Genomic DNA, 24,340 nt, shown 5'->3' with positions numbered 1-24,340 from the left:
GAGGGATTGAAATGTTCCTGATGGATATTTTGCAGAAGTGAAATCCAATGGCTAATCCACGTTCGAAGTCACTGAGCCCTCCTGAACAACGCATTTTACTGGTAATGCTTCTCTACTGACAAACACAAAACCTACAGCGCGGGGTAGCCGCACGGCCAGAGGCGTCTTGTCACAGTTCGCGTTGTTTCCCTCGTCGGAGGTTCGAATCCTCCCTCGGGCATGGTTGTGTGTGTTGTCCTTAGCGTAATTTAGATTAATTAGTGTGTAAGTCTAGGAGTCAATGACCTCAGCAGTTTGGTCCCATAGTCCTTACCACAAATTTCCAAAAAACACAAAACCGCCTCCTTTTACTAAGTCGAGTCCGCACCTCGTGACGTTCAGTTGTCAGTTCTGCATTACGTAGGCGTGTCCTGATACTGCTGATCAGATTGTGTATATATGAGAAGTTACTTATTTCTGCAGTATATGACACGTCAATGGCCTAATGGCCCAGGTTCCACACATTGTTTGCTATGTTATGTGAACATACTCAGTTTCGGACTTCATTTATTACTAAGCTTGCCATTCATTTCACTCTGTCAGTTTAGCCATGAATAGTCACTATCAATCCACATGTTAATTTTAGTAACAGCAGGCACAAGCTTTTTGGCTCAAATGGCTCTGAGCACTATGGGACTTAACATATGTGGTCATCAGTCCCCTAGAACTTAGAACTACTTAAACCTAACTAACCTAAGGACATCACAAACATCCATGCCCGAGGCAGGATTCGAACCTGCGACCGTAGCAGTCGCGCGGTTCCGGACTGAGCGCCTAGAACCGCTAGACCACCGCGGCCGGCACAAGCTTTTTGAAGCCACCTGCTCCAAACACAACCTTTGTACTCGTGTTGGATGCATCATTACATCCGATATTCGAGTACTTTATTACTTTGTCTGTGCTTTGATTTCCTTACTGTCCCTTGTTCTATCAAATGACCCCCCTCCCCCACCTCTCTCTCTCTCTCTCTCTCTCTCTCTCTTCCTCCCCTATCCCGTCCATTCCTCTCTCACTCTCTCTCTGGGTTCCAAAAAAAACGCCATCGGCTAATAATTAAGATGAAAATTCGCAACACATAATGTTTTGAGGCAAAATTTTTCACTCGAGACTCCTTCATTTTGATAATCATCGATTTACCATTCACTGTTGAATTAAGTTCTGCCCCAGATTTATTACGTTATAATCTCCAGCATTTCGTATCCAAGTTGGTTCTGCATTCATTCAAGTTGGTTCTGCTTGTTTCTGTCGTCAGTCCATCTTCAATTGGATCGAACTCGAGGTCTTTTTCATCGCCCGAAGAATCCAACACAGAATCTCCGTATACCTTACATCATTTCGTCTCGTTATACGCCCAGCCCATCTCCACTTCAGTTTCATAACAGGTACTCTCGACCGACTCCGCAGCCGAATGGTTAGCGGCTCTGTGTTCGGTGCGGAAGAATCCGCTTTCGATTCCCGTTACTTCCTCGGATTTTACTGAGGTAGGAAGTCTGGAACACGGTCCACACAGCTTCTTGGGGCAAAAGAAGGAGCTGCTTGAATAAAGAAGCAGCGGTATGCTCAGGGATCGTCTACTAGCAGTAACGGCTGCAGGCACTGGAGACTGCTGATTACGTGTCCCCTGATCATAAACCGCTCCTCGCACTGCCTTGCAGGCACCAGTTACCCAGTTGGAATGGGCGTTACATTTAACAGCTTCCATCACGTCCTCCAACTCGTGTCTTGTCTTCCTTTTTCTTTGCATACTTGTTTGACCCAAAATGCATCTTTCCTTTCATTATCGGGCAACCCTCCAATTTTTGAACTGTTTCAGCACCTTAGGTCCATGTTTCACTTTCGTACGTTAGTTCTGGCTGTATACACTGCTTCTAGACTTTCCGTGTAAGGCAAATTGGAATTTTCTTCTCAGTACAGCACTCAGTTTCGCAAATGACCACCACGCTGTTTTTCCTGTTCTCTGTTGCATAGGGTGCATCCGCTTGTTACTTTCAGTTGTCCTAAAGACACAAATTTGTCAGCTCTTCCTATAATTTAAAAATTGCTATACTCTTCTCTAAAACAGGTCATTCTCTTTCAGGCGTACAAATGCTCGTTACCAGCTGCTTGCTGTCGCCGCGTATGTGTATCCTTATGCATCTCAAAGTGAGCGAGTGTTGTGCACATTTTCGCTTAGTCATCATCGAGAATTACTCCGTCTTGTTACAGAATCAAATACGGAACCCAGATGCTCCTGTGCAGGAGCAATGACTATGCAGTTGAACCGAAAACGAAGGCCAATTCACGATCGAGGGGTCGCCGTCCAAATAATTTCACGTCTACTCCGGTGTTTCACAATAATGAGGGAGAGTACGTAAAGGTCTTGTGTGATCTCTCTATGTTTCCAGACTATTAGTGTGAAATACAAGTCGCGTTGCCTCTTTCGTTTGTGGGAAGTTTCATACTTGCCTGTTTATCACCACTTGTTTAGATTACTAGGCTTATGAAACACAGCTTGCCTTTTTTTACACAATATTTACTGCCGATGGTAGAAGCAAGTGAAGATGTGGATTCCATCTTCCTATGGTTTAGAATATGTTAGATATTTTAAAAATGATTCAAATGGCTCTGAGCACTATGGGACTCAACTGCTGTGGTCATAAGTCCCCTAGAACTTAGAACTACTTAAACCTAACTAACCTAAGGACAGCACACAACACCCAGCCATCACGAGGCAGAGAAAATCCCTGACCCCGCCGGGAATCGAACCCGGGAACCCGGGAACCCGGGCGTGGGAAGCGAGAACGCTACCGCACGACCACGAGATGCGGGCTTAGATATTTTAGAATATGTTTAGATAGTAGAAGCAGTTGAAGAGGAAGACACTATTTTTTCTAATTTTCTGATGATATCAAAGCAACTCGTTTCGATATGCAGACCAGGAATGTAATGCGCATCTACTGGCAATTGAAAATCTGTGCCCGACTGGCACTCGAATTAGGATTTTCTGGTTTTCGCGAAGAGTCGCCTTTACCATTAGGATATCGTAGCAAATCGGCAAGCCGGACTCAAACACTGATACCGAAGTTTCCAAATATGATTTCCGAATTACTACCAGCTGAATTAAATGCGTTGAAGGTCGATGAGGTATGACGTCAATAAAGATGCAATGTCATGAAAAGATATGAGCGAAAACCGGTCAGACCCCTTAACGTAACGAGTTTGTCGAGAGAAATGAAATCTGTCCGCTAAGTGACGCTATTCACACATACCACGTGGAAGAAATGCAGGTGGTAGCAGTAGGTTTGGGAAATCATTGGTGGGAATGAAAGTCAGGTCTGGAGGCGTGCCTATATGACTTAACGATTACGAGGTCTGCGCGCGAAGAGCACAGAACTCGGGTTCGAATTACACTCTGGCTAAAATTCTCATTTATGACGACGTATTCAACTTTCTTGTAAACGGAGAGGAATCTTTAGACATAAAAGTAACTTCTGGCGTACCCCAAGGAAGCTCGTGGTCGTGTGGTAGCGTTCTCGCTTCCCACGCCCGGGTTCCCGGGTTCGATTCCCGGCGGGGTCAGGGATTTTCTCTGCCTCGTGATGACTGGGTGTTGTGTGATGTCCTTAGGTTAGTTAGGTTTAAGTAGTTCTAAGTTCTAGGGGACCGATGACCATAGATGTTAAGTCCCATAGTGCTCAGAGCCAGAGCCCCAAGGAAGTGTTACAGGACCTAAGTAAACGTCTACTGAACAGTAAGTGGAAGCAGTCACGTCGGAAACAGAGGATTATAAAGTAGAACGACCACACAAAAACTACTCTTAAGAAAGGTATATTCCCGACAAACATACAAATCCATAGTACGACAGTTGCTTGGGTACTGGTCGTCAGCCTGCAAGTCTTGCCGGAATTAATGAAGATCCAAAGAAGAGCTGCACTTTTCGCTACAGATTCGCTTAGTAACACAGAAGGCGTCACAGAGCGCTTAGCCAACTCTAGTGGCAGATGCTACAAGAGAGACGTTCTGCATCACAGTGTGGTCTACTGTTAATCTCCGGAGAGAGTATGTTCAATTAGTAATGCTACACTTTTTTCTGATAGCAGGTTCGTTTTATTTGACACTCCAGTAGAACATATTATAACCCAATCTTTGGATACAAAACCCGATTTAACTCCGTTCAATGTTTTGGCCTTGCGCCACATTACTGGGAGGGCCTCGAACCACTCTACTGGTCGACGCCGGGGCCAACGTCTTGCTGCATCAGTAACTCCCCATCATGCGCGTACTGCTTCGCGAGGGGTGCATCCTTCATTGGGCGAAACAGGTGAAAGTCGGAAAGTGCGAGATCCGGGCTATAGAGTGGGCGAGGAAGAACAGTCCAATGAAGTTTTGTGAGCTCCTCTCGGGTGCGCAGCCATTTTTTAAGGCCTTGTGTTGTACTGAAAAAAGAGAAGTCCGACACAATTTTGTGCCGACGAACACGCTTGAAGTCATTTCTTCATTTTCCTGAGCGTACGTGACACATCGGACAGTTTTGCGCGAACTTTTTGCAGTGATAGACGCCTCACCCAGCGACCCACCGAGCTTTTGTTCTCCGTAGACATTCTACAAGCGCCTACGAACATTTGCGGTGCTCACGTTTTCCGCCAAAAGAAACTCAATGACAGCACCTTCTCACATCCGTTACATATGCTATTTTGAAGGCTACGTATAGCGTCGGCAGCAAGCAAACTTCATGAAACTATAGAGGCCGAAGCGGGAATATTCGGCTATGTCCAACAACAAATTCCGCATTTTTTCAACTAAAATTGGCACAGAAAAAAATGTGTTGCATTACTTATTGAATTCCCTACGTACACTAGTGGTCATTAAAATTGCTACACCACGAAGATGACGCGCTACAGACGCGAAATTTAACCGACAGGAAGAAGATGCTATGATATGCAAATGATTAGCTTTTCACAGCATTCACACAAGGGGTTGGTGCCGGTGGCGACTCCTACGACGTGCTCACATGAGGAAAGTTTCCAACCGATTTCTCATACACAAAGAGCAGTTGACCGGCGTTGCCTGGTGAAACGTTGATGTGATGCCTCGTGTAAGGAGGAGAAATGCGTACCATCACGTTTCCGACTTTGATAAAGGTCGGGTTGTAGCCTATCGCGATTGCCGTTTATCGTATCGCGACATTCCTGCTCGCGTCGGTCGAGATACAATGACTGTTAGCAGAATATGAAATCGGTGGGTTCAGGAGGGTAATACAGAACGCCTTGCTGCATCCCAACGGCCTCGTATCACTAGCAGTCGAGATGAAAGGCATCTCATCCGCCTGGCTGTAACGGATCGTGCAGCCACGTGTCGATCCCTGAGTAAACAGATGGGGACGATTCCAAGACAACAAGCTTCTGTACGAACAGTTCGACGACGTTTGCAGCAGCATGGGCTATCAGCTCGGAGACCATGGCTGCGGTTACCCTTGACGCTGCAGCACAGACAGGAGCGCCTGCGATGGTGTACTCAACGACGAACCTGGGTGCACGAATGGAAAAACGTCATTTTTTCGGATGAATCCAGGTTCTGTTTACGGCATCATGATGGTCGCATCCGTATTTGGCGACATCGCGGTGAACGCACATTGGAAGCGTGTATTCGTCATCGCCATACTGGCGTATCACCGGCGTGGTGGTATAGGGTGCCATTGGTTACACGTCTCGGTCACCTCTTGTTCGCATTGACGGCACTTTGAACATTGGACGTTACATTTGAGATGTGTTAAGACCCGTGGCTCTACCCTTCATTCGATCCCTGCGAAACCCTACATTTCAGCAGGATAATGCACGACCGCATGTTGCAGGTCCTGTACGGGCCTTTCTGGATACAGAAAATGTTCGACTGCTGCCCTGGCCAGCACATTCTCCAGATCTCTCACCGATTGAAAACGTCTGGTCAATGGTGGCCGAGCAACTGGCTCGTCACAATACGCCAGTCACTACTCTTGATGAACTGTGGTATCGTGTTGAAGCTGAATGGGCAGCTGTACCTGTACACGCCATCCAAGCTCTGTTTGACTGAATGCCCAGGCGTATCAAGGCCGTTATTACGGCCAGAGGTGGTTGTTCTGATTACTGATTCCTCGGGATCTATGCACCCAAATTGCGTGAAAATGTAATCACATGTCAGTTCTAGTGTAATATATCTGTACAATGAATACCCGTTTTCATCTGCATTTCTTCTCGGTGTAGCAATTTTAGTGGGCAGTAATGTAGAACGGTCAGTTATAATACTGCTTCCCCTCAGAGATTCGAGCTTACACCGAGGGTTACTAGCAATTGTACTTCTCGTCTACCATTAGCGACCGTAAATGAGTTGAAGTGGCAGTCTAGCACAAAGTACCCTCCGCTACACACAATAAGGTACGTTGTGGATTTTAGATGTCGATGTGCTTAAAATACTGTAAGGATGGTCTACAGCGTTATGCCGTGAGGTACGTAGTTTGCCGGCGAAATGTTCTGTTGTGAAACCGACCGATTTCTACCGCGCAGGACACTTTTGTCCTCGGAAAGTACCATCCCGAGGGGCGCCCAGAGAGAAAGACGTCGTCATTACGGGTCGCCCCCGGCAGTCGCACAAAGGGCTGTGAAGGCGCCGCGGCGCCGGCGTCTGTTATTAGGGGGGGCTGCGGGCCCGCGCTAATCGCGCAGTAATTGCGACCGCCGCAAATGAAATGGGGGCGCTAAACACAGCCTGCTGCGCCGGAATGTCGGCGAGGGAGGGTAATGACGGACGAGGGCAGAAGCCGCGGGCGCCTGCCCCGCCGTGGCCAGGTCGGGGGCGCCGAAGACAGCCGGCAGGCATCCACTGGGCTCCCGCAAACCGTGTTCCATTCCGCGCACAGCGCATTCTCCTTTTACTTACCGCCACCTGTGGACCACGCTCTTATACCGATATTGTTCCTCGCCTAATAATCTTTTATTCTGTCACTTTGTGATATTCCCTCTCTCCGCTGGCCTCGATATAATTCTGTATTGCAGACGAACTCTGCCCCGCTTTTGTTCAGTTTCCATATCATTTAATTCTCTTGTACTTCCACCCAACTTCCTCAAGTACCTGTTGCTCATGTTCCAATAACAGGTTTTTCCTCCAACTTTTTTGCTCTCGACGGCTGTCTCTAGTACGATGAAAGTTATCCCCTAATGTCTTCATAAACGTTATCCAGAATTAGGTTGTTTAAACTATAACAGCAGCCGTGTTTATAGAAGAAATTTACTGAATTTCTGGTCCGCCTCCCTCTCTCCGCTGACCTCGATATAATTCTGTATTGCAGACAAAGTCTCCCCGCTTTTGTTCAGTTTCCACATCATCTACTTCTCTTGTACTTACACTCAACTTCCTCAATTACCTGTTGCACATGTTTCAATAACAGTTTCTTCCTCCAACTTTTTTGCCCTCGACGGCTGTCTCTAGTACGATGAAAGTTATCCCCTAATGTCTTCATAAACGTTATCCACAATTAGGTTGTTTAAGCTTTAACAGTAGCCGTGTTTATAGAAAAAAAAACTGAATTTCGGGTCCGCCTTTTATACAAACAACTGTTGTTTTTAAACACCCAGATATGCTTCGGCGCCTTTGTGCCTCCATCAGTGGGTAGCTTTAGTGAGTCCTGTTCAACGTAAACATGTTTTAAGTAATAGGCTAATCGTATAACTAAATGAGGCCTAAGACAGTTTGTACCTCTTGTGGTGCCGGCCGCTGTGGCCGAGCGGCTCTAGGCCCTGTGACGAGGCTTTATAATTGCTGCACGTAAGCAAGCCATATCAATAACAGCAACTACTTTCGGTGGTACCGGGTTCTCTTTATGCCAGATTTATGTTTGACGCTAATTGGTGATACAACAGTATATTTCATTGATTGTTCGAAAAAATGGTTCAAATGGCTCTGAGCACTAGAGCTTAGACCTACTTAAACCTAACTAAGCTAAGAACATCACACACATCCATACCTGAGGCAGGATTCGAACCAGCGACCGTAGCAGTCGCACGGTTCCAGACTGTAGCGTCTAGAACCACTCGGCCACTTCGGCCGGCTGCTTGTTCGATTTACACATTATACTGCAGAGAAGGAAAGACTAAAGTAGTTTTAATTGTGCATAATTCAGTTAGTTCCATTCTAACTGACTGATCGCCACGTATATTTAGATGTTTGCTCCAACTTAAAACTCTCCAGATGGATGAAGCCAGACATCTGATAGTTGTGACTGATTCGATTATTTGATCGGAGTTAGCATAAACAAACAATATCAAGTCTCTATGCGTGACTATTTGTAAGTTCTACTTGCCGACCACAGCATTAGGCCTACCAACGAAAACATGCTATTGTCGGAGCACAAAAACTGGGAATATGTTCCTGTTTCTTTAAAAGACTGAAAAGTGGGGTACCAGCCGCCTCATTCTGTTTTCCTCAATACCTTTAAAACTTATCCCAAAAATTCTGGCATCAGAAGATGTTCGGGCTCTTTTAAACTTGCAACTTACTTCAAACTTCCACAATCTCACACCCACTGTTTCATCGCTCTAAGTCGCTCACACCCATCCACTCCCAGCTGCCCTTTCTCACTCACTCGTTCAACCAACCCATTGCCAATATCTCTTTGTGTCTCTCTGTCATTGTCTCCTCTGACAGCCCACTCTTCAGTAAGAGTCTTTTAAATAAAGATGAACATATTCACATTTTTTTGTTCCGGTAGGAGCATTTATGTGCTGATTCCCTTCTTTAACTTGCTGCAGCATGGCATGTAACTCATATGAAAAGACGTCAGTAAGCTTCAGATAGTTTACTGCTGTGAAACAGAAGCAACGTAAAACTAATTCTGCACCTCAGACCGAATTTTACGTGTAAAAAATTTCGCATGTTCTTCTGTACTACATCATGTGGTCGCTAGATGACAACGGGGACACTTTACGTCATATTTCTCCGTGTCAAGTCACCTTATAAATGACTTTTTCGCCTCATTCCGGATTTTATATGCGTATTTTACGTTCACGAGTAAAGTACCTTCGAACTTCTGTATCTCGTAAACTAGTAAAGATATGAAGTCAATTTTGAAGTTTCTTCAAGATCGGGATGTTAAAGCTACTTCATATAAATTACAGCCACTTGCTGCACATAGTCGTCTCGGAATCTGCGGATGGGTTTTCGAATACAGAAAACAAGTTTTTGGGGTGTTTCTCGATAATGAATAAACATTTTTGAAAACGAGGAGATGGTTCTTCTAGATAAATGCCTAGAGAATGCACCGTTAAGATTGGTCAATTTGCTGTGGTTGTTTATTATTTAAATTTCGCTTCATACAGTATTTCATGTGTAGAAGTAGGATAACTTTAATGACCCTCTGTATCATAGAAACGGATAAAGATATCAAGAAAATCCATCGGGATCTTAGGAATATACCGTAAAAATTTCAGCCATTTGCTATGCATATCAGTCTTGAAATCCTCGACTTGGGTTTGGTACGCCGGTGAAGGCGAACATATAGTAAAAATAACTCTTATGGTGTTTTTCAAGGAACTGCCCACGAATTAATGGTCCCATCAAGCCCACCGTAGACTACATCAAACTCAAAAAGAACCAGCCGACTTGCTCCATCTGTCTAAGCAGGAGGAAGTGTGTAATATTCATGGTTCAAATGGTTCAAATGGCTCTGAGCACTATGGGACTTAACAGCTGAGGTCATCAGTCCCCTAGAACTTAGAACTACTTAAACCTAACTAACCTAAGGACATCACACACATCCATGCCCGAGGCAGGATTCGAACCTGCGACCGTAGCGGTCGCGCGGTTCCAGACTGAAGCGCCTAGAACCGCTCGGCCACTCCGGCCGGCAGTGTAATATTCATACTTTGATACTGTACTATAGAATAGTGATACTAAGACGATTCTTCTGGTGGGTATCCACACTTGACGTTACCTTTATATCACCAACAGAACCCGAGATATGAGCATTGGAAAATCCCATTTTGATTGATTGATTGATTTGGGGGAGGGGACCAAACAGCAAGATTATCGGTCCTATCGGATTAGGGAAGGAAGGGGGAGGAAGTCGACAGTGACCTTTCAAGGGAACCATCCCGGCATTTACCTGAAGCGATTTAGGCAAATCACAGAAAATGTAAATCAGGATGGCCGGACGCGGGTTTGAACCGTCGTCCTCCCGAATGCGAGTCTAGAGTGCTGACCACTTCCCATTTTGTATGCGCAGCGTTTTGGAACGTATTAGGTACGCATGCTGTCGCGTGAATACCGATTTGGCTTTGAGAACTATGGGACTTAACATCTGAGGTCATCAGTCCCCTAGAACTTAGAACTACTTAAACCTAACTAACCTAAGGCCATCACACACATCCATGCCCGATGCAGGATTCAAACCTGCGACCGTAGCGGTCGCGCGGTTCCAACTGAAGCGCCTAGAACCGCTCGGCCAAACCGGCCGGCTGAATACCGATTTCACCTGGAGTGAGGTCGCTTCGGTCGGCCTATAGTGAGTCAGAGCGTAATTGGGATTGGAAGTGTATGCACAGCTGACCTGAAAGCTTATTGGATTGGATTGGATTGTTTGGGGGAAGAGACCAAACAGCGAGGTCATCGGTCTCATCGGATTATGGAAGGATGGGGAAGGAAGTCGGCCGTGCCCTTTCGAAGGAACCATCCCAGCATTTGCCTGGAGTGATTTACGGAAATCACGGAAAACCTAAATCAGGATGGCTGGACGCGGGATTGAACCGTCGTCCTCCCGAATGCGAGTCCAGTGTGCTACCACTGCGCCACCTCGCTCGGTGGCTGACCTGAAAACTTTGACAGCATGGCGCGTTTGTTCGTAGTCTCTACTAGACCTGTTTACTGTAACGTCATCGCTAGTTCCGATAAAGGCCATGTGCAGTAACAGCGTCATCGAGTAGTTCCGCGCTTTCAGTGTTCCACAATCGCATATCTCTTTCTTGTCCCCGCCCAACTGTTGCATTCTGTTGCACTGTTGGGGAGTGGAGGAACTGGGTCAGTGGCGTAAGTGAAGTGAAGGGAAGGGCTAACAACACAGCACGGTGTGGGAGTTAAGTAACTGTTATCAAATTCGCAAAGGGCGGGCGGGGCTCGTGGCCGTCGGCTAGGGCGCTGGCCGTGTAGCGGGCCGGGCGAGTGAATTGTTTTTGGCGGCTGCCATATCTGTCCGGGCATCTAGCAGGCGGTCGCATACCGCCGGCCGACCTGGTCTGTAAATCAGACGCCACGCACTCTGCGCCAGCCACCTGCGGGCGGCCGGGCCACAGCTGAACGCTGCCCCAGAGGATCCTCTCTGCTTCTGTTTGTTTTTATGACGGCCCCAAACAACAAACAGTTCTCTCCACATGCGGCCCCGCTGCTATCGTCACGCGTTTGTGCGCGTGTAGTTACCCGGCGCACATGTCACACGGCTATAATCGGGAGTCCAATCGACAAATGATCTACGCACGCGATACCTACACTGCACAGTCGTAGTACTCTAGATTACCTGCTGGAATCGGGACGCGATTTGTACTGACACTGACTCGTTTCTGCGTCTTTACTCCACGAACTACCTTACGGTGTGTGGCGAAGAGTACTTCGTACACTAGCCGCCACCACAGGCGAGATGGCTAACGCACGCACTCCACTCATAGGTAAGCCGGTTCGAATCCTGGTGGCGGATGAAATTTACACTGCCAGTATTTGGACGGCAACGAGGAGGAGAGGTGATGACGTAAAGTTTATGACCACACCAATCGCCCACGTGGTCTTGGCTCCAGGGTCATTGCAGACTAACTGATCTTGTAGAATTTCCAGCAGGCTAAACGTGCTATCGCGCGAAGGATTTTCTAGTATGCACTGATTTATATGTTTTTTATTACGTGTGTGTCTTGTCTGCAGACCTCCACTGGGCCGATTTTACGCGTCGATTATACCCGCCAAAGCTATTCATCCCCCCCCCCCCCCCCCCCGGTAATGATGTTGCGTGGATCGTCATTAGAAATAGTACCGATTATAAAATTGATGAGGATGTGTTAGATCATGAACAATTTGGCCTTAGATAATGTAATGCAACAGAGAGGCAATTCTGACGTTGCAGTTGGTACCAGTGTCCTGGATTAAATGTCAAACCTCTCCGCAGTGTCTCATGAAGTGGGGGCATACGACACAGTCGATGGTGACCCGTCTGTCTGTCTGTAGGCTGTCACTTTTCCATCACTCAACACGCGAACGCAACAGAACAGAAAATCGCTAGCCCGCATCTCGTGATCGTGCGGTAGCGTTCTCGCTTCCCACGCCCGGGTTCCCGGGTTCGATTCCCGGCGGGGTCAGGGATTTTCTCTGCCTCGTGATGGCTGGGTGTTGTGTGATGTCCTTAGGTTAGTTGAGTTTAAGTAGTTCTAAGTTCTAGGGGACTGATGACCATAGATGTTAAGTCCCATAGTGCTCAGAGCCATTTGAACCATAGAAAATCGCTAGCACTGGTACCAAATATCCCGCACCACGTAATGTGCAGGGACATGTTGAGTATCCTGGGTTTCCTTCCTGAGAGTTGTCAAGCACATTTTCCCTTATGTTTCAGCAGATATTCCCCAATTTTGTTTCCGCAGTGTTGAGGTGGAATCATCCCAAATAAATAGGGTTCGTCACGCCTTCATGCGACGCTCCGTGTCGACAGAAAGCGTTTATTTGTTTCCCGTAACAATAAAAATAATTTTAAAGCTGCATTTTACGTGCCCGATGTATGGAGCGGTCCCAACTTAGTGTAGTACGATATTCGTTTCATAGATATGTGTTAACGTGGACAGTAAAACACCGAGAATGGCCAGTTCTCCAGCAGCGACTGAGCAGCGCTGCTGCATGGTCGTTGCAGTCAGTGCAGACCAGGTCGACGCGCGAGTCGTTGGTTATTCACTCGTTTTACTGGCCCTGTTAATACATATCGATAAAACGAATATCACACTAAACTAATTTCGGACGACTGTATCGAGTGACAATGTAAAACTCCGATTTAAAAACCATGTTGTTAGTAATAAAAAAAAAAAGAAAGAAACTGATGCTTCGGTCGGGTGTCGCATAAGAGACGTGATGAATAGTACTTGTTTGGACTGAATCCAGCTACACATTGCAAAAACGAAATTTCGAATATCTACCTAAACTTAAGAGAAACGAACCAATGATTCACAGGAGGGGACACCCTATATATGTAGATCTGGAAGAACGACTAATGGCAAGGTTCCGTATGAGCCCGATTTTCTCTAATTTTGTCATAGTGGTCATCTCGTGAGGAACGTGTTTCAGGAAGCAATATGTTCCTTACACCTCTTGAAACGCACGTTCTCGCAATTTCAGCAGTAAACCCCTCTATGGAGAATAGCACCTTTGTTGCGGCGTTTGCCACTGGACTTTGATGGGGCTCTGTGAATGGTATAGCACTGACTAAACGGAGCCATGACGAACATGCCAATGTTCTTTGGGTGTTCTCTATCCCCTCTATTGATACTACGTGGTACGGGCTCAAAGTGTTGAGCATTAGCCTACCCAACAATTGACCGAACGAGATTTTTGTCAGCTATCTCTTCAGCGGGTGGATTACATATCCGTAGGATTCTTCCAGTTGAACTCAGTCTGGTTTTGTGTGATGGTTCCACTTTACGTCACTCCAACTCCAAAATCAATGGTTTCTTTTTAAAAGGCTCCAGATATTCGTACTGCATTTTAATACCAGCACTCAACAAACGCGGCATCAAGTTAGCAATTAACTTACGTCACTGGATAACATGTGCCAAGATATGCGTATGCGGTAGTGCAGTCGAGATAATTTGATATTTATTCGGACCTCGTGCCATCTAAACACATTTTTATCTCATTACTACTTTTCTCCTAATGTAAAATTTCACAGTTGTATATTTTGACTAGGTTACGCTGCCAGCTGCTTCCTTTAAGTCATTGTTAGAGGTCGTCTGCAAACATGAAGGCACTCATCATCATCATTTATAGTTTATAGTCCCTGCCTAGGCCTGAATGGAATTTAAGCCTCTCCATCTTTTCCTGTCCTCGCACCTCGTCTGTCTCTCCATGCCGCCCGCAGTGACCGAGCGGTACTAGGCGCTTCGGTCTGGAACCGCGCGACCGCTACGGTCGCAGGTTCGAATCCTGCCTCGGGCATGGATGTGTGTGATGCCCTTAGGTTAGTGAGGCTTAAGTAGTTCTAAGTTCTAGGGGACTGATGACCTCAGATGTTAAGTTCCATAGTGCTCAGAGCCATTTTTTTGTCTCTGCACTTCGTCTCAATCTTCTCCATCACACATTACTTCACTGCAACGATGCATCTGTCTCTCTCTCTTCCTCTAACTCCGTTGCGTCCTATTGTCCTTCCACGAGCCTATCTTGATACCCTGCCAATTTCCACTTTTTTTAACATGCCCCTACTATCTTAAGTCTTTTCTGTGGTCTCTTGCATGGGCTTCTCTTTCACTGTTTCTCTCGCAGTCTCATTCCTTACCCTATCCATTCTAATTAGTCCAACCCTCATTTTAAATTACAGAAATAAATGTTCAAATGTGTGTGAAATCTTATGGGACTTAACTGCTAAGGTCATCAGTCCCTAAGCTTACACACTACTTAACCTAAATTATCCTAAGGACAAACACACACAGCCATGCCCGAGGGAGAACTCGAACCTCCGCCGGGACCAGCCGCACAGTCCATGACTGCAGCGCCCCAGACCGTTCGGCTAATCCCGCGTGGCTTTAAATTACATCTCGCAAGCCTGTATCCTGTTTACCAAAATTTGCTATGCATAAATGGGTATTGGAGCACTATATACTCGCTATAGCACTTGGTTTGCTTCTTAGTGGTATATCCTTACTCCAAACCAGGCAGGCACTCACCTTTTGCCTCGTGATGACTGGGTGTTGTGTGATGTCCTTAGGTTAGTTAGGTTTAAGTAGTTCTAAGTTCTAGGGGACTGATGACCATAGAGGTTAAGTCCCATAGTGCTCAGAGCCATTTTTGAACTCACCTTTCACTAATCTCCTTTTCACTCCTCCCACTGTTTTCTATTACGCTCCTAACTTCATTGAACTTCCCACTTTCTTTTCCACACATCCGTTGTTACTATCATGTTTTTCCTCGTCACCAACATAAGGTACTAACGGCTTTATATTGTTACATATGAATACCTGATTGAGATGTTGCTTTCCCCTACAACACCAGCATCGTCAAGTACCGGATGGTGAAGACAGAAGACGGATAGCAACCCTGTGTAACATATTAATTGGCGAATTGGTTATTATAGGCCTTTTGCCTTGTCTTTGGAATTAATTAAGAGAAAGGAAGCGTATCTGTAGCCAACATAACAGAAACAAAATGTCTTTCTATACACACCTGACTCACCCAGAGGGTGGTAGACTTCCCACGTTGCCTCATTATTCTCGTTCTAGCCAGACATAATGAGGGGAAAAAACAGGGGTCAGGGGCTGGCGCCAGAGATGTGTGCTGGCGATTGGCCGGCGCCGGCCAGCAGCAGGTGGTCCGACTTCCGGCCACGCACATCCGAGGCGCCACTGCGCCGCAGGCAACTTCCGGCGCCATTCTTTTGTTCCGCCGCGAGACGTGGCGCCGCTCCGCGCCGGGTAATGAGTCAGTTCCCACTCCCGACTAGCGGGCCGTTGCACTGCACTGGCGAGAGGCTACACAAGTAACGAGTCCAAAAGCTCGAGCACGTATCAGCGGGACAAGGGGTCCCGAATCTCTAACGCCTTTGTAAACGAGCACACAATCTGTCATAGTTCACCAGTTTGTCAAATTATTTGGCAGTATGCGTTTTTCTTTTTTTTCGCGTGTTTGTCAAACATAAACCGCGTTTGACGTGTTTGAGAGAAGTTCTGATTGACGCCAGATTTGACAATATTGTCGGATATTGTCTGTGTTCATGTTCCGCTGCGCATATTTAGCGAGAAAGAGTTACGATTTACCTCTGTTTCGCGATCAAAGATAAGAATAAAAGACCACTGGTAATTACCAAAATGGCGGACGTGTTGCGTTTCGCACAGTCGTATATTACGCAGAAAGACGTTAGAAATTCTTACAATCCATGTGTGGCATACAGCAAACCAGTGCTTAACAGTATTGGTTAAAAACAGTCTTGGTTGCAATTTTAGGTTTTTTTTTTTTTCAACGACGCGTTTCGCCTCATTTACGCATCTTCAGGTTATCTACATAGTAAACAGAGAACAAATACATCTATTTAAGAAAGGCGATCGCTCCTGTGAACGGGAACGCGTTATGCAAATCTTGGTGCCTCTCGCGTCCATCTAGAAAAGATAATGATTTTACTATTTTATATTTCTAGTTTTTACTGAGTTTAACGAAGGCTATGTTGACCTGATATATTCGACGATGTCCTTTGGCTACACTGACTAAAGGATTCTTCTAAGAAATACCAAATAAGGTATTTGCTCTGCACAACGCGATCGCGATTCTTAAATAGATGTATATGTTCTCTGTTTTCTACATAGATAACCTGAAGGTGCCTAAATAAGGCGAAACGCGTCGTTGAAAAATAAAAAAAAAACTAAAATTGCAACCAAGACTGTTTTTAACCAATAGACGTCAGAAAGAAAATCAATATTTTGCGCACAACATAAAAGCGAGAGCGCAATGAAATAAAAAATTAAAATCAGAAAATATCCGGTTCTTCCACGGACGATGTATACAGGATGTTCTAAAAAAATGCCGAATGCTTTGAAAGGTGGTAGTACTCATCGAAACAAGAAAAATGAGTTTAATAAAGATGGGTCTGGAACCGCGAGACCGCTACGGTCGCAGGTTCAAATCCTGCCTCGGGCACGGATGTGTGTGATGTCCTTAGCTTAGTTAGGTTTAAGTAGTTCTAAGTTCTAGGGGACTGATGACCACAGATGTTAAGTCCCATAGTGCTCACAGCCATTTGAACCATTTGAACTGTGCGGCACTACTAACATTCTGAAAATATTTTCTGAGGTGTTTTGAGATAACTGACACATATTGTGCCTCCACACATTGGCCCAGTGTTTTTGTAAACGACATCCAACGTGTCAACAAAATTTTGCCACCCTGCAAAGCTTGCGGATCTCTAAGATACAATTAAACGTGAAGGAATCTCAGGATGAGTAAGGCCAGAAGTATTGTTTAATTACCTGGAAACAGATTACTGATATTCACCCTGAGATTCCTTCACCAATTGAGCTATTAATTGCTTATCTGAGAAAAGAATTCTGGCCTGGTGCTCAAGTTCCAAAATACACGATGGATTTTCATTGTGACTATTAAAATTGGTTGTAATATTTTGTATTTCTCGTGTAATGACATTGTTCCAAGGCATTAATTTCGTACATTTAAAACTAATTGGAAAATATAACTTATTAACTTGTATGCTACTGAGGATTGCTCTGAACCTATTAAATGTTTTACTTTTTTTTTTTTTATAGAACTGACTCCACCAAGCGATAACATAATTCATTGTCAATGTCACTCAATTTCATGTTGAAGATTTTATTTAAATTTTCAGCTCACGTAAACGTTATCAGTTTATGTAAATCTCTTAGGTTGTGTACTTCCAAACGAATGTTGGTTTACTGAAGGCAGACATATGGGACAGAAACAAGCAACCAGACACTACGAAATACACGTGCACCTTGCAACCGGCCTGATCTTCTCGCCAAATACAGAGCGAGGTTCTCAGCATGGGTGTGAGCTTATTCCTTTCGACAAAAATCTCTCGTCTGCTAGGTTATCTTTGCACTCGTTGTGGCGTAAGTTCCGGCGACGTAGTGGTCGTTTACAGGCGAAGCGCTTTCACAGTACGGTAGCGTATTCGGAAGGAATCACCGCGGAGTACGCTTGAAACAGCCCGAGTACTGCCATTACCAATTTGGGTAGCTTGATAGTAATCCGCGCGTAGGCTGGTAATGTTATCCACTTTAATTAGAAACACGTGGGCGTCCTGTTCGTTGAAGATACTAGATTCGACATTCCATTCACGAGACTCGTCGTTGTTGGGGCATTGTTTTAGAAAACTGCTCCACAATTGAAGTCTCCGAGGTACACGCGAATGCATCCACAAAGAATGAGCCCTAAATGCCAGAAAACCGGTTTGGCCGGGAGAAACAAAAACACTTCGCAACAATACGGGAACGCACGCTGCCATCTGTTCAACCTGCTTCATCAACGAAACCATCTTCAAGTATAAATAAAGTGTTACTAATATGAAACAAGTTGTGCGAAGAGTAGACTTTTTTTTCCCGAACACGGTTGGAAAATATCCGCTGACATTTCCTGGTAATGTGGCTGCTTTACGGGGTATGTCAAGTCGCAGTTTCACACTAGTGTATGGGTTTGTTATTGATATTTCATCTGCTTTTTTCTCCTTTATACGGGGTGTTTGATTCTAAACCAAACGGGATAATAGGGGACAATTAAATAAGGAAATAATTCTAACAACATGGGTGCGGAAACCAATGGCTTCCCTGATACGACGTTTTACCATCAAGTACATTAACACCTTATAAGTCAGCTCAGCACAAACCCTGAGGAACGCCACTTGCAATACTGGCTAAAGCGTTGGTCAATTGGCAGTCCACTGGCCGGCGTGGCCGTGCGGTTCTAGGCGCTTCAGTCTGGAACCGCGTGACCGCTACGGTCGCAGGTTCGAATCCTGCCTCGGGCATGGATGTGTGTGATGTCCTTAGGTTAGTTAGGTTTAGGTAGTTCTAAGTTGTAGGGGGACTGATGACCACAGATGTTAAGTCCCATAGTGCTCAGAGCCATTTGAACCAATTGCCAGTGCTGTCAATAGCCCAGAAGAATTTTATTGACATATTACAACAGAGTCCACGAGGATTCAAACTGCAAACATGCACTTGAGAACAAACACATTACAAGAGGGTTCAACATGGCCCTGTTACTGTAACGGCAGGTCTCACCTTGTCTCCCTCATTGATGCCCATATTCGTTCAAAAATCCTAGGTGTTCCGAACGTACTGACAACCATTCACAGTGCGTTATCGGTGGATCTGCAGCGCGAGCCAAGACCGATAACTAGTCAAAATGCTGTTCACCAGTAATCAGATATTCTAAATGGTGATAAAATCATACGAGAGCAATTTATCACTTTGTAATTTACACCTCACTTGTGGTGTTTCGAAATAAACGTACACTTAGAAGTCAACAGTGTTAATACACTGCCACGATTGTACTCCTGCGCATACGTCGTAATGGGGTTGGTCTCCGGACCTACGTTTGTTACGATTATTTGCTTGTTTGGTTATCCTCTACTGACAGCTTTTTTTTTATCTGTGCTAGTCAAACACCCTGTACTTAATTACTCTAGAATATAACAAAACTTTAGTGTTAATTTTCAAAGTTTCATCTTCCTCGTGTGGCAATGACAGTTCCGTAATACTCTGAAACCTGTGACGAGATTTAGATATCGAGGCGCCAGTATCGTGGGTCTCAGACAGGCAACAACAAACTATATGAAGAATTTTCATTTTTTTAGAGAACATTTAAGAAAGTAGAGACGACAAAACCATTTTTACATATATTCCGTATTCTGTCAGAAGTCAACATATCACAAATGACAAATGTGATGATATGGTGTTACTGCCCTAGCACCAACGAAGTCTCATAGTAGCGAGACATTTTTCTTGAAGAGTTGTATGTTAATTAAGGTGAACGCCAAGGCGATTTCTCAGCTGTGCGGCGCTGACTCCTTTCCCACCAAACTGGTGCTGTGCCTCTAAAGGTACGAGGACATTTGTCAGCCGAGCGAGTTGTTAGCTGTTCGCGAGCTCGTTGTTCGCAACTGGGTCCGTGGCTCGCAGCTGCTCAGCCCGAGCCACCTGCTGTTTGATTTTCCGGCGAACACAAATTTCTATGCGCTCGAGAGCAATGTAGTTCACAGATCGCTCTGCGCGTCTGTTATTTCCTCTAGCGGTTCAACAAGTTCTAGACTGCAAGGCACCTTATGGTGTGTGGTGGAGTGTACCTGTACCGCTCGCGAGTGGCGTGTGGGAAGAATGGTAAATCTCTGGATGGGTTCTAATTTCTCCAATCCTTTCCGTGTGGTTATTTCCCGAGACGTATATATGGGAGAAAGTAAAATGTTCCTCGAGGCTTCCCGGAAAGTGCTCTCTCCAAATTTCTTGATAGTAAAGCTCTCTGTGAGGCACAACGCGTCTCTTGAAGCGTCTGCCATAGGAGTTTGTTGAGCAACTTTGTAATGCTCTTGTTGTTGTTGTGGTCTTCAGTCCTGAGACTGGTTTGATGCAGCTCTCCGCTACTCTATCCTGTGCAAGCTTCTCCATCTCCCAGTACCTACTGCAACCTACATCCTTCTGAATCTGCTTAGTGTATTCATCTCTTGGTCTGCCTCTACGATTTTTACCCTCCACGCTGCCCTCCAATGCTAAATTTGTGATTCCTTGATGCCTCAAAACATGTCCTACCAACCGATCCCTTCTTCTAGTCAAGTTGTGCCACAAACTTCTCTTCTGCCCAATCCTATTCAATACCTCCTCATTAGTTACGTGATCTACCCACCTTATCTTCAGCATTCTTCTGTAGCACCACATTTCGAAAGCTTCTATTCTCTTCTTGTCCAAACTGGTTATCGTCCATGTTTCACTTCCATACATGGCTACACTCCATACAAATACTTTCAGAAACGACTTCCTGACACTTAAATCTATACTCGATGTTAACAAATTTCTCTTCTTCAGAAACGATTTCCTTGCCATTGCCAGTCTACATTTTATATCCTCTCTGCTTCGACCATCATCAGTTATTTTACTCCCTAAATAGCAAAACTCCTTTACTACTTTAAGTGTCTCATTTCCTAATCTAATCCCCTCAGCATCACCCGATTTAATTTGACTACATTCCATTATCCTCGTTTTGCTTTTGTTGATGTTCATCTTATATCCTCCTTTCAAGACACTGTCCATTCCGTTCAACTGCTCTTCCAAGTCCTTTGCTGTCTCCGACAGAATTACAATGTCATCGGCGAACCTCAAAGTTTTTCCCCGTCTAAATGATTCCGAGGCGATAGGCACCGCCCTTTGTTTATCTCGTCTATTCAAAAATGGTTCAAATGGCTCTGAGCACTATGGGACTTAACATCTGTGGTCATCAGTCCCCTAGAACTTAGGACTACTTAAACCTAACTAACCTAAGGACATCACACACATCCATGCCCGAGGCAGGATTCGAACCTGCGACCGTAGCAGTCTCACGGTTCCGGACTGCGCGCCTAGAACCGCTAGACCACCGCGGCCGGCCTATCTCGTCTATTAAACCAACGGAGAAAGAGTCCCAGACCGATGAGCAATACTCGAGAACGTCGAACAAGTGTTCCGTAAACAACTTCTTTCGTGGATGAATTACATTTCCATAGATGCTTTCAACGAACTTCAGCCTGGAATCTGCTGTTTCTGCAATTTGTTTTGTGTGACCATTCCAATACAGGTCGCTCCTGATGGTTACTCAAAGGAAGTTCACGATAGTGACTGTTTACGGTGATTTGTCGCCATCGGTGTACCTGCGCAGTAGTAGATTTCTTCGCCTATTCAAGCGGAACACGTTACAGCCACTCCCTGCAACAATAATCAATCTTCTGCTGGTCTTCCTGCGATTCTCTAATCTTCCTATAGACGACCGGATCATCTGCGAACAGCCTCATGGAGTTTTCGATGCTATCCACTAGATCATTTAGATCTTAATGTGAACATGAATGGTCCTAGCATGCTTCTTTGTTTTACTCCTGAAATTACGTTTACATCTGTCTATTTTGTCCCGTTAACAGCGACGTGTAAATGCAAGGAAGTCCTACATCTAGTCACAAACGTGGTCTGATACTCGGTAAACTGGTATTTCTTTCACTGAGCTGCAGAGCGTAATTGAATTAAATGTCTTCCTGAGGCCAAGAAATACATCATCAAAGTGAGATCGCTCGCGGGCATGATGTCTCGACTGTACTCTGCAGATAATGGACTACAAAACGCATGATCTCCATTACAAATAGAATCAATAGGTATAAATATAAAGACATCCATTCTGGTGTTTATACTATCTTGTCCAACAACTATCTTGGTGGTAACGGCAGAAAACTAGGTGGGTGAATACCGCAAAAATATTTATCTTGGCTTATTATATACTGCACCTATAAGCAGCAACACAGATCAATAAGAACAAGGAATCCTGAGGATGGATTGACCCGTAACTGCAAAACACGTAGAAGTCACAATGAACTGAGCAGTGTTGCATGAAGATCTTTGTAATGAGATTGCAAACAAGGGTAACTCCAGCATTGGTCGTATAAATCTGAAACGGTTTTATTGTTATTATTATTATTATTATTGCATATCGGTTTCAATCGGAGTAATCGTCTTCAGTGCAACACAAAGTCGAGTGGACTCATACATTCACGCACAAAATATAAGATCGAACATGGGTATCCATCGTGAAAAAGCTGCCAACTAGCAAGTGAGATTTAAAATTTAGTTTGAATCTTACCTGATAGTTGGCATGTTCTTCACGATAAATACCCATGTGCTCGATTATATGAGTCCATGGGACTTAGTGTTGCAGTGAAGGTGATCACTCTGATTGAAATCGATATCCAATAATAATAATAATAATAATAATAAAAACGGTTTCAAATTTATATGATCAATGCTGGAGTTTCCCTTGCTTAGAGTACTTTTTGTGTGATGGTGGTGCACAAACTTCCTAATGGAATCGAATCTTTGTAATAAGAAGCCTGTATGCACCAAAAAACAATATTTATTACTATCAGGCCATTGACATTAAAAGTTTTGTGTGCATCAGAAACCCTGATCTTGAAGAGTTCCAAACGAAGGCTTACTAACGAGCCGTTACGATCCACAAAAAAGGAAATACGAGGGTTGGAACTTTAATAGTGGCAACTATTTATTTACAGCTCATACAAAATAGATATGTGTTTCAAAGTTTTACTGACCTTAAAAGTAGTCGCCAGCTCGTGTATAACTCGTTGCCAGCGATGTGGAAGTCGTAGGATACTCTTAGCAGTGCCAGTTGTGTTGACAGTTCGAGCGGCGCGGTCTGTTGTCAGACAAATTTGTAAAAGTTCTGAAGCGAATGCCGTGAAGTGTTTCCTTCAGTTTATAAATCGAGTTGAACTTATGAGAGCTTAAGTCAGGGGAGTGATCTAGCACTTAGCAGCCCCATCAGTCAAACATATCAGTATAACAGCTTGCACTGTACGTGCTTGAGCATTGTCCTGAAAAATCATGGTCGGGTCCTGCAAGAAAGTGTCATCACTTCTGTCTCTGTGCTGTTCATTTTTGGAACACAACCTACGACCAGTAATTGTACGACACTGGACGACATCGGTCTATCACATCAACTTGTTTGCGTACTTTTAGTTCGTATTAAGCTGTGTCTATGTCTGTAGAAAACAACAAAGACGCTGTGTGTCCGCCTTGATAAATTAAGACAAAAGAAAATGCTCGGAACGAGCTGTCGTGTATTGAAATAAAACCTAAGATGAACAGTGGTGTGATTGGTTCTAGCAAAGTATTTCGTATCAGTTGAATCTTAATAGCTATCCACTGCAGAAATCTTGCTTCCAAACACATTTGCCAACAATGTTTCCTGTGATTGGGTGAGCCATTTAGCAGGTTCACAGCCTCATAACATGCATTTCCATGGCCACAACGAGTACATTCTCCTCGTTATGTGAGAAGGCGTTTTTCATGAACTAACAACAACGCCGTGTTAAAGGATGGGAGTACTCACCATTGTTGGAGGCGGCGGCGCACAGCAGCAGCGGCAAGTGTGTGGCCAGGATCAGCGAGAGGCGCCGTCGTCGTCCGGGCACGCCCCCCATGGCGGCGTCGCTTTGCCACTCAACACGTCGCACGGTCTCGCGTGTCACTCGGGGCGTCTCTCCACGGCGCGACCGCTCATGCCCACAGCCGACAACACACTGAGCGCATGCAGCCGCGCGCTCCAGCTGCGGGCCGGCGTTTCGCCCCCCACCACAGCACCCGGCCGCGCATGCGCTCTAGGGACCGGGACCCACCGGGCGTCCCGGCGACCGCCTGGAGCACTCGGCTCCCTTTAGGAGTCCCTTCTGTTTTTTGCCGATGGAGAATAAAACGCCGTAAACCCGCCACTCCGCTGTTTCTTCATCAATCACTTCGCGTTTCGGGGGGCTACGCTCTATCTTCAGGTAATACAAAACAAAGTATGGACTCTCTTGTGT

At 45.2% G+C, this 24,340-nt stretch overlaps 1 protein-coding gene across 1 annotated transcript in view; it reads right to left on the bottom strand.

Annotated features, from left to right (window-relative positions):
• LOC126229564 (BMP and activin membrane-bound inhibitor homolog) overlaps positions 1–24,047 on the bottom strand; it is a 315,369-nt gene extending 291,322 nt beyond the window's left edge. The window contains exon 1 of the mRNA XM_049942333.1: positions 23,872–24,047. Coding sequence (XP_049798290.1) covers positions 23,872–23,962 — 91 coding nt within the window. The 5' untranslated portion in view covers positions 23,963–24,047. The remainder of the gene's footprint in view (positions 1–23,871) is intronic.
• Between the last annotated feature and the right edge of the window lie 293 nt (positions 24,048–24,340).

The sequence above is a fragment of the Schistocerca nitens genome, unplaced genomic scaffold (assembly GCF_023898315.1).
Source record: "Schistocerca nitens isolate TAMUIC-IGC-003100 unplaced genomic scaffold, iqSchNite1.1 HiC_scaffold_375, whole genome shotgun sequence".
In the NCBI taxonomy this organism is placed as follows: Eukaryota; Metazoa; Arthropoda; class Insecta; order Orthoptera; family Acrididae; genus Schistocerca; species Schistocerca nitens.
The sequence above is the reverse complement of the archived record's forward strand: the minus strand, read 5'-3'. Positions and strand labels throughout refer to the sequence as shown.